At 33.0% G+C, this 12,311-nt stretch overlaps 1 protein-coding gene across 1 annotated transcript in view; it reads left to right on the plus strand.

Annotated features, from left to right (window-relative positions):
• Eys (EGF-like photoreceptor maintenance factor) overlaps positions 1 to 12,311 on the plus strand; it is a 1,514,165-nt gene that overhangs the window by 744,190 nt on the left and 757,664 nt on the right. The window contains 2 exon segments of the mRNA XM_077109730.1: positions 3,907 to 4,031; positions 12,167 to 12,282. Of these exon segments, the coding sequence (XP_076965845.1) occupies positions 3,907 to 4,031; positions 12,167 to 12,282 (241 nt within the window).

Below are 12,311 nucleotides of genomic sequence, written 5' to 3' on the forward strand. Positions count from 1 at the left end.
TGTCATTTCTTCCCAACTTGATTTATAGGTTCAATGCAATCCCACTCAAAATTCCATAAATATTCACTACACACACACATTAAAATTATTTACTTTCCATTCTAAAAATGTATAGCAAACACATAACACCACTATAACCTTGAGAATATCAAATAAGCCTAAAATGTAGAGCAGTGTAGAAGAGTGAAAGTCAAGGAATTATGAGAAGCTTAGAGTTTAGAGAAGTCAAAGGAAACATGGCAACAGATTGCACTGTATTCTAATAGGATACTGGAATGGAAAAACTAAACAAAAGATTATTAGAACCAGTTATGATGATATATGACTATAATCCCAACCATTTGGGTTGCTGTGGGAGCAGGACCTCAAGTTGGAGGTAAGCTTCAGAAACTTAGAATTCTGTCCTTAAAAAAAAAAAAAAAAAAAAGCTGGGGATACAGTGATGGAACTCAAGGGTTAAGTACCCCTGGGTTCAATCCTCAGTTCAAAAGAAAAAGGATATTAGATTAAAAAAAAAACTAAGCAAAATCATAGTCATATATTGAACTTAGTTAATAATAACATAGAAACATTATTAGATTATTATATAATATTAATATTTTATTATATCACATGTAACAAATACCATTTAATTATTTGTGGCAAGTATACAATATTAATGTAAGATGTTAGTGATAAGAGAAATTGAGTATTCAATACATGGGACTTTCATATTTCCATTGAAAATTTTCTGTAAATCTAGAATTATTCCAAAATAAAAAAGTGTATTCAGCAATTTTTAACACTACTTCCTTAAAAATCATTATAAAGTATATAGTCTTTCCCTTAGCAGTGGAAATTAAAAGCGATAATAACATTGATGATAGATTAAGAATGTGAACCAATGGGTATTTAATATGATGCTGGCAAGTATCTAAATTGAAAATGTATTTAGAACACTTTATGATATTTAAGATACAGCACACACACACACACACACACACAAATTATTAAAAAAATGAGTCATGAATTTGCCTCAGAAAGGCAAAACTCATGAATTCAATTTTACTATAAAGAGAAGGAGGTTCACCATTACAATGGCAATTCAATATTTAAGATTTCATCTCTTTTTTGCACAATAAGCTCATAAATTCATACAGAGTTAAAATTAGTCTTATGATTTATTCTCAGGAAAGAGTCACATTCAGAATGGGTCTAGGAGAGTGGGGTCACTAATTGATTATTTAATAATTACCTAGATTTGACGGGGTAGGACCGGTTGCATTGGAACATAGTACTGGATTTTTACATCACCCAAGCAAGTATTCTGTGAGTATCCATCAAAATCAAAAAATTGCTTGATTTCACACATGATGACTACAGTATGTGGAAAAAAACTTATACTTCCTGGTTTTAAAGTTTGCATTTGTAATTTAGTAGTCTTGGAACCTTTGTAAAGTTATTTATCATAAATAAATTTTCAGTAAATATTATCTACACTAAAAACTATGATCCAATAATATATAATAATCAAACCCTCTTATATTAATTTATATAATAAGCACCACAAACACCATTAAGACCGGTCTTGCACTACATTTCATTTATTCAGTTCTATTTGCAGTTTCTGAGTTGATTCACACTATTCTTAATCTCACCTTTTCATATTCTCTTTGCCATGACGGAATGCATTTCTCTAAATTCAGATTATAGTATATATCATATCACTGCAATTGCTATTTGTCCATTTTTCTAACTAGGCTGGGTGTGTTTCTTGAAAGAAGACACTCAGCTTTACTTTTCTGTGTATCCCAAGCATTCATAACAGATCTGTCATGGCATAGGTACTATGTAAATGTGTGCATATTGCTTATGAACACTGTATTTTAGTCAATGTTTGTGGATCCTCTATCAGGTCTTAGACTGTGATTTGACAACTGGCATTTTTGTGATTTATATAAAATCATTCTTTAAAGATAACAATATGATAGCATTAATGTCATTTCATATATTGATTTCCTAGGGATGACATAGGTAATTACCACAAACTTGGTACCTTAAACCAGTAGAAACATATATGCTCTATGAATGATATTCTGACTGGGGAGAGACAGCATCTCAATGCAGTTTTGAATTGCATTTTCCTGATGGATGAAGATGTTGAACATTTGTACTTTGTTTGGTTATTAGTTTGTTTCTGGTACCGGGGATTCAATCTAGGATTGCTCTATCATTGAACCGCATCCCTAACTTTATTATTTTATTTTTATTGTTTTAAATTTTTTTAGACGTTGACGGGTCTCTTTATTTTAGCCATATATTTAGATGTGGTGCTGAGAATCAAACCCAGTGCCTCACACATGCTAGGCAATTCCACTGAGTCACAACCCCAGCCCCTTTATTTTTATTTTACTTTGGAGACAGGATCTTGTTAAGTTGCTGAGGCTGACCTTGAACTTACACCCTCTTCCCTCAGCTTCCTAAGTAGTTGGGATCCCAGGACTTTACCACCTTTCCAGGCTGTACTTCTTTAGAAAAATGTCTGCTCAATTCTTTTGCCTATTGATTTTTTTCTTTTATGTTTAAGTTTTGTCTTGTTAGTTGTTTTATTTTTTTAATACATATTCTGGATATTAATGGTCTTTCAGAAGAGTAGCTGGAAAAGATCTCCATTCTTTGGGCTTTCTCCTTACTCGGTTGGTTCCTTTGTGTGGCAGGATCTTCTCAGTTTGATGCAGCCCCATTTGTTGATTTTTGCTATTATTTCCTGATCTTTTGGAGTCCCATTCAGGAAGGTGTTGCCTGTGCCTGTGTCTTGACTTGTTTTCATTGTGTTTTTTTCATCTTATATTTTCAAAGTTTTGGGTCTGACATTTAAGCATAATGAGGGAAAACATGTTATATTTGTCTTTCTGTGTGTCTGGCTTATTTTGCTTAACATATGGATATCCAGTTCCACCCATTTTCCTGCAAATGGCATGATTTTATTTTTCTTTATGACTGAATAATACTTCATTGTATGTACTACCACACTTTTTCTATCTGTCCATCTGTTGATAGGTACCTAGACTAATTCCATAACTTGGTTATTGTGAATTATGCCATAATAAACATAGGTATTCAGGTATCTCTATACTATAATAACTTTAATTCCTTTGGATATACACCAGTTATGATATAGGTAGATCATATGTGGTATACTATTTTGAGTCTTTTGAGGAATCTCCATCCTGACTTCCAGAGTATAATTTATATTACCACCAATAATGTGTAAGGTTTCCTCTTCACCCGCATCTTAGCCACCATTCATTGTAAAAAATTCAGAACAATGAAGAGAGAAATGAAGAAGATACTGGAAGATGGAAAAACCTCCCATATTCATTGATTAACAGAATTATTATTATTAAAATGTCATATTACTGAAAGCTTGGTAGAAAGAAATGAAACTGGGTTACTCACCATTGTGAAAATTGAAATACAGATTCAAAGTGTAGGAAAGGCTATACTTCCTCTGAAGGTTCTAGGGGAAATTCTTCTATCACCTAGACAGTCTGTGTGTTCCTTGACTTGGGGCTACATACCTCTACTCTGCCTCCATCTGCACATGGCCTCCTCCCTTGTGTTTCTCTGTATCTCTTCTTCTAAGGACTCACCACTGGATTTAAAGCCCACTGAATTAATACAGGATGATCTCATCTCAAAATGCTTAATTACCTCTGCAAAGATCCTTCTTCCAAATAACATCATGTTAAGAGTTACTAGGGTCATAGTACTTGGACCTGTTTTGGGGGGTTCAAAATTCTATGCATCATACTTTGGTGACACAGATCACTAACTATATATTTGAATAACAGAATTGAAGGAGATATTTCTCATATACTATATATAAATATATAAATTTTCCTTCTTGTCACTGTTCTTCCTTAGATGCCTTCCTGGATTTTCTGGTCAATTTTGTGAAGATAATATAAATGAATGTACTTCATCACCATGTCTACATGAGGCAATCTGTGAAGATCTTATCAATGGATACATTTGCAAATGTCAACAAGGTAATTATTAAAAATATTAAGTATAAAATGAATGAATATTTAATATATATGTATGTTAGTATACAGATGTATATGTGTACATAGTACAATTTTAACAGTAGACTCCATCAATAGTTTTACTGACTACCAATCAGGTTCTAAGCAATCCCTGTGCTTAAAAAATGTGAAATGAATGTTCTGACACTGGAAAGCAATCACTTAGGCTGTCAGAAGGAATGGATTTTTTGAATTTATATAAGCTTCAGATTCTTGATCTTTATATCAAATATTTCCTGCACAGAGCAAGTCATTTATAAATGTTAGAGCTTATTGATATTGACAACATTATTTCTTTCATAATTTTCAGCACAGAAATGGACAAACTCAATAAGCTGCTTTTATGCAAGGAATAATTGCTGCTATGATCTGAAATATTTGCATTCTCCTAAAATTCATATGGTAAAACATAATCACCAATATGATATTATTAACCAGTTGTGTTTGCGGGAGGTGGTTAGGTAAAGAGAGTAGATCTCTCAGGAATGGAATTAGTGGTCTCATAAAAGAGTCCCCAGAGAGCTGGCAATCTCTCTCCACTATTCTAGGGCACATGCAGAAGGCATGGCCTAAGAATCATGAAGCAGGCTCCCGGGTCATTGAATCATCCATCAATTTGATCTTGGAAACTGCCTAGCCCCTAAAACAGAAAAATCATTGTCTTTTGTTTATAAGCCATCTTGTCTATGGCATTTTGTTAAAGCATCCATAGTCTCTTTAAATATATAATGACATAAACATTTATCATTTTTTCCTCTTCCTTTTTTTTCTTTAAATGTTCATGTTTGTTGCTCTTTTCCTATTCTTCTATCATTCATCTTCAACATTTAGGTACATCCACCCAGAAGTAATGTTGAATGACCGAATTTCCCTTAGCAACAAGTATTATATGTGGTGTATATTTTTGGATATATAAAAGTATCACTATTTTTATACTCTATAGAAGACTTCAGAATACCCCATGGGTCTGAGTTTAATATTGAGTCTACTGAGAGAAAAACATGCAGGTAGTCATGTGCGAATTAGTGCTTATAAGATTTATGTGAAGCTGTAGGAAATAGTGAGTATGTGTCAATGAATATCACCTGCATGAATTTTCCAAGTTTAGAAATCACTGAGATTCCAGATCTGTTTACTTTCATACTCATTTCTGACTTATTACTGGTACCAGATTTTATCTGGTTACATAACACATCTAGAAATCAGTGCACATGGAATTTTAAAGTTGCCTCCTATACATCAAACTTTAACTTTTGAAATAAAAGAAGGACAGATTAAATTTTCTGATACAAAGGATAAATGCAATTTCCATAGTTTGATCTCTTTTAAGCAGATCTATATTTATCATAGTCTTAACATTTAAATCCCTATGACAGTTAACATAAGCAATGGAAATAATTCTCCAAAAGACGTTGAGTGCAACCTCTACATAAATTGTAGTTTTTAACCCATCAATACATATAATTGATACTTTCATATTTTTCCATGTTCTTAAAGTTATTACCACTTCTAGATTAGTTTTGATGCTGTAAGCTAAAATCCTACTTCTTCTGGATTTACTTAGAAGCATGAAGCCATTTTGAAATTGCTGCAGCATTCAAATGAAGCTTAAGCATTCCTCCTAGTTCCATAGTAGAAAGTAGAAGACCTAAAATGAGACCCTCTAGTGTTATTAGGTGTTAAAAATTGCTGATCTTTTTGAATTAAGACAGATATTCACTGCCTTTTGCAGGAGCAAAAACAAATGAAACAAACTCTTGGAAAGTGTTGTGCATCCTCCTGCAGACCACTGTCCCTACTTCAAGTGGATGTCAGCAGTCATGGCTCTTAAACATGCCAACTCACCCTCTCTCCCAAGTTATTTGAGAAACAATCTTTATCCTATTGATCACCTTCCATCTTATCTATCTTTGTTTTCTCTGTCATAGTTGACTATATTATCAGGGTATATTTATTCCTATAACACAATGTATTCTCTGGTTACCTATCTATGTTTTTGACAAATACATAAAGTTGCATAAAAACAACCACAGTCAGTCAGTCAGTTACCACCATTTTCCCCAAGTACACTCCTGTTCCCCTTTGAAATCAAATTTTTCCTTACTCCCAACAGAAAATTTTTTTGACAGAATTACAACATTTTCTTCTAAATCTTTTAATTATAACATTTTATCTCCTTACAAATTCTGTTATTGAGCACTTTTTTCCTTATATTTTGAATTTCAGACTTTGGCAGTCAAATTTGGGAAGACTTTAACATAGAAGTTCTTAAAAATAATAATAATTATGATAGCAATAACAGTATTGGTACACAGACAGCATGCTATTCTTTTTTATATTATTATTATTTTATTTTTTAGTTTTTGGCGGACACAACATCTTTGTTTGTATGTGGTGCTGAGGATCGAACCCGGGCCGCCCGCATGGCAGGCGAGAGCACTACCACTTGAGCCACATCCCCAGCCCCAACATGCTTTTCTTTATGCTTTAACTCCTCTGGTTTTTATAACAACCTTGAGAAGAATGTATCTCATTTTCCCAGTCTCATTTTATCAAAGTGGAAGCAGTCCCAGAGCCACTCAGTAATTTCTCAGAATATGTTAGTGGCAGAGCTAGATTCATAATCAGGAAGCCTAGCCTAGCATTTATACACTTCTCATCTCTCCCCCAAAAAATGTTATGTTGCTGAATAACAACTTCCCATAAAGTCTCAGTTATGCAAGACGAATAAATTCTAGAAATCTGCTGTACAGCAACCATGTGTATAGTTAACAGCAACATACTGTACAGTTAAAAATTTGCTACAAGAATCAATCTCATGTTTAGTGCTTTTCCTACAATTAAGAGTTCTAAATGACAACCATTTAAAAAGGAATCTTCTCCAATAAGATCCAACAGTGTGTTATGGTTTAGTCTGGATTCTAATAACTGTGAGAATTCTTCAAAAAGGTCTTACACCCAGATCTGTCAGATTCTCTTTTTAAAAGCTTTTATAATCAAAATCTTTCCACTGCTCTGTCAGAGAATTTGTATTTTCACAGATATCATACAAAGATACAAAGTCTAATTCACTTGGTTGATGCTTATCTGCTTTTCCTTGTCATCCATGGAAAACACTAACCTTAAATAATATTCATAACTCTTTTTAGAGTCTTATCTTTTTCATGCCATTTTGCTAATCTTACATAGTGAGATGGAAGTCTACTTTGGCTAGGCATTCTTAGGTCTTTAAGTTATGCACCATAAATCATTGCTATTTTCTATTTCTGTCAGTTGTGGAAATCTTCCTTAACTTTACGTCATGTTGCCAATTGCCAAAATTTATTCATATTCATCAAACATCTCTCTCTTCTTTCATGGCAATAACCTTGAATGGTTCATTTATTGTGCCATAAGATTTATAATTTTATCTTTCTTTTCTCTTCCCTCTTTTAATCTAAACAGCTGTATGATTCCTACACTCCTGAAACATTCTGAACAGACCAAACTTTGAAAAAATAAATACTTGTTTTCTTAACAGATGTGTCTGTAGAACACACTAAAATTTAAATTGGATCTAAGTAGACTAAGAGGCATTCTAAATGTTATTTAGTTTTGTATTAACACATCCTAGTAGAAAAGTTGTACAATAATGGGTCCTCTGGGAGTTATAGCACAGACTGAAAAAAAAAAGGGGGGAATTATTTATGATGTTAGCCAGTGTTGCAAAGTCACTAAGTCACTGACAGAGCCATGTTTATATCAGTCCTGATTCTCTAAGTAGGCAAACTATTTGCTTATGTCCCTTCCTCCCAGCCAGTAGGTACAATGTCTGACAAGTGGATTACAGGTTGGATTTCAGACCTCACTCTTCCCCTTTACATGAAATTTTCATGAAAAGACAACCCGAATAGCATTTAGGAATGTCCTGAATATACAGTTCATCTTGTATGTATATAATGAACTGAATGGTTTATGAACTCATTTGTACTAAAGTATCAATACAGGAATTCAAGTTGCATTGACCGTAAGTTGTATTTTAGACTAAATGGTCCCATTGACATTGTTATATAACAATGCTTAACTTACACTCGTAAGTGCAGCCAGAGCCATCATACTGTGAGCAATATGAAAGTGATGAGGAACAGACTCTGTGCTGCAAATGTGATTGCTGCACCCATTGTTGTTCTGAATCCCTGGAGCAGTCATTGGGCCCAAATACGATTTATACCCAGGAGGGTACAATGATGTCGGTAGTGATGATGTAGACTGCAGAAACACATTGTGTCTTTAAAGCAGCATTATTCTTTTTGTAGCAGAAATGCTGCCTCGTCCTAATGGCAAGGAAACAGAAACATAGATTATGTCTGTTACCAGAGCTCACAATTACAAAGTTAGGAATGGGAATTCTGTGTTTAGAACAGAAGTCACACAAAACAGTTTATCTTTTTAATCAAGGCCCATAAAAAGTGAAATAATCTTTGACAAAAAGAAGAGTTTGTAAGATTATATTTTCATGATGACTTAAATATAAAAATCAATTCTTCATATTCTAAAATTATACTAAAAAGTAATTTTAATTTATGCTATTCAATTACTAGATAATATAGTAACCAGTAAGAATTATTGTAGGTTTATCACTTGGCACTGAGAAGGAGGCTGGAATTAAAAGAAAATATGAAATTCTTTGAGAGAGTGACTCAACCTAATATAACTACTCTGGGATAACATAGAGTGAAAGTATGTTTCCAGGTATTTATATAGATGTATTTAAAGTCTTTTAATTCATAAACTTAAGTATCACTATAATATTTATCATAATGTTCAATCTAAAGTCATGTTTATTTTTACTTGAATTATTTGTCATTGTTCTAACAGAATTTATTTATTTTCTAATTTGTGTCAAATATTAGATTAATAATTTTAGTTTGTAGTCACCATGATTTGACCACTTTTTTTGGATTGCTAATGAAATATTTTATTTCTTGGTTTTAATTACCAAAATATTTTTTAATACTTGGTTACCCTATTACAGTGACCATCAAACTTACATGAGGTTTAATGGACAATGTGTTTCTTCAGCTCTGCTTCACAGGACAATTTTAAATCTTGCCTAATGGATATCCATTGGTCTGATTTATATTCTCTTATTCTCTTTCCATTTCTCACCATCATGTCACCTTATGGCAGTATAAGTATCTATCGTTTTTACTTATTTCTTTATTTTTGATGAGTATGACTAGTTTTCAGCATCCATCCTGTCTGTTGTGGTTTCCTATATTGTAGTGGCAAGCAAATTAAAAGCTACAGTTTCTAGATGTTCATGAAGCTGAGGTCGTGAATATAATTGAGTCTCACTAATAATAAATATATCTGGATTCTGAAGGCTCCTGTGGTTTCTGGTGGTAAAGAAGGTCATGTAGATATGTGGTTTTCTGCAGAAGATCTCACTGTAGGTCACTGACTTTATGTATATTAAAATGTAGCACAAGTAAAAGTGGCAGCCAGACCTGGCAGTTGGTGTTCTGTCGTGAGCTCCAGGGCAGGCAGAGCAGCTGGGGTACTGTAGTGGACACTTCCCAGCAACACGGCTCACCTGGATTATACAGTGAGTTCTCCAACTCAACATTACTATTTGTCATCCCATCATTCTAGCTGAGGGGCAAAGTCCTCCCAGAAAGTCCTATCTGTCCTTGGAGATACTTCTTAGCCCTTTCTTGTAATTATTTTGTAAGCATCTAATCTCATGAGAAGGCTCTCTTTGTTTAAATATGTAAAGTGACTTATACTTCTTGAGTTGCACCCTGATTTATTTATCTTCTAATCTAGTCTTGTCCTAGGAAGAATAGGAGTCTAAATTTAGTCAGAGTCTGCAAACACAGGGGGCCTAATCATTATTAGGCCCCTCAGCCTACTCCTCCAGTTACTCTCCCTCTAGCTCACCCCAGCATTTGTTTTAGAGAAATTAAGTCGAAATGTTCTCCTCTAAAAAATAGAAGAGAGTATCTAAGAGTATCAAAATACTCTTGATTAAAATATTTATTGTCTATTTAATTGGTCCAGTACATTTTATTTATTTAGTTAGTTAGTTAGTTGTAGATGGACACAGTATCTTTATTCTTATTAGTTTATTTATTTATTTTTTAAGTAGTGCTGAGGATCAGACCTAGGGCCAAAAGCTTGCTAGTGCTCTATCACTGAACTACAACTCCAGCTCCATCTTTTTACTGTCCTCATAATTTAAAACTTTGCCATGTCTGTCCTGGTATTAAAAGCAAGAGGAAATTTATAATTTTTAATTGTTTAAAATATCATGAAACATTCTAATCAATAAGAATATATATGTCCTTACATAAAATATATAATAAGCATATCATATTTACATCAAGAAATATGATGTTACCAATAATTCTATCCTCCTCTATATGCCTCTAAGAGCATATTTCTTTCCCTCCACCCTGAAGTAACTATTCTAAATTTTATATTCAAAATTCCATTCATATTTCTTAGGTGTTTCTAAGTAATGTTACTAAGTTTTCCATGTATGTATTGTATTGTATTGTATTTGTACGTGTTCAACTTTTATTAAAACCATTTTTAGGATGCAAATATTTTTAATGAATATGCGTTATGCTCAACTAAGTTTGAGAGATTCAAAGATGTGAATAATGTGAATGACTGGTTATAACAACTTTTTACAGTAGTTGCAAAAGTCTTTTTTCTTTCTTTCTTTATTTCTTTCCTCCTTCCTTCCTTCCTTCCTTCCTTCCTTCCTTCCTTCCTTCCTTCCTTCCTTCCTTTCTTTTTTTTTTCTGTATTGTCTTTTGTAACTTCCAGAGTGGAGATCCCTATGGAATCATCTAAGCACATGAAAGAGCATTGCAAAGTGGGAAGAATCTTAGACAAAGATTTGATACACTTAGCCTTCTAGCAGATATATCTAAGTTTGATCTGGACATTACTAAGTACTTAAAAGTGGTCCTCATTTTATAAAGTAGCATTACATTAAATATTTTCTAATTTCTCTAGAATACTATATTTAATTTTCTTCTATAATTTTTCAGGAAGAACAATAAGGTTACATTTTTAAGTAGGAACAACAGTAATATTTCACATTTCTCAGTAGCTGCTTTTCAAGTTAAATGCTTGGGTAATACATAGAAATTATTTCTATGTATTGGGTAATACATAGAAAAATAAAGAAAGGTTAAAACGTTGCAATTATGCTGGCATAGTTAGTCAACTAGCAGCCAGCAGACAGCACAGGGAATTGCTCTGAAGACATGTTGTACCCATGTAGAATGAGATAGTTAGATTAATATGATGCTGTGGCTGACCTGGTAAATTTACTAAGATAATTACAAATAATTTCCTGACATGAAAGAATCAATGGTTTGAAAAAATGTACCTCGTATGTACCTAGGAGACCACAGCTGCTGACATATTATGTTGTGGGGAGCTTAGCAATGTTAACTCCAGCTTAATGATGAAGATGATGCAATACTAGGAAGAAAACAAATGAAATGCACACATGAAAACAGTGTTTTGTTATGGGAAATCAGATAACCTTTTTTAAAAAGAATTTTTACACTCAATGCTCAGTTGAGCATAGGCAAAATATTTACATTCCACAGAATGATATCTTGATAACATTAACATAAAATATTACAAGTATTATAAAAACATTGCATATATAGATATTGATAGTGTTGCTTTCCTTCAGTTTAAAATTCATATTAAATGGAATCATGACTATGTTTATTCCATTGCCTTCTATCTATTTTATACAAGGTAAAATAAATGAAGACATCTGAAGATATAATGTTGAATGGCATCATGAATAAATTCTGAAACTTTATTTTGACATGTATTTGCTTTCATTCTTACATAATGTGTGATTTTAGAGCAAACTATTTAACTTCTCATAGTTTAATTTTCTCATGTACTAGAGATACTGATTGCAACTACCTGCCTGATAAAATGATTATGAAGATGAACTGACATAAATTGTATAAAATACTTAGGCTAGTTTCACAAATAGTAAATACCAATACATACAAGCTGTCACCCTTATTATTATTGTTGAAAACTAAATGTCTGTTTGGGGTTTTATTTAACAGGATGGTCTGGACGTCACTGTGAGAAGGAACTTGAGTACATTCCCCACTCATGTACTCCCAGGATGTGCATGGAAAATGAACGTGGCACCACTTGTTTCTGCATACCTGGATCTGTGGTAAAGATTATTTATCAAAGATTATTGTT

This window comes from Callospermophilus lateralis, chromosome 6, assembly GCF_048772815.1.
Source record: "Callospermophilus lateralis isolate mCalLat2 chromosome 6, mCalLat2.hap1, whole genome shotgun sequence".
NCBI classification, from domain to species: Eukaryota; Metazoa; Chordata; class Mammalia; order Rodentia; family Sciuridae; genus Callospermophilus; species Callospermophilus lateralis.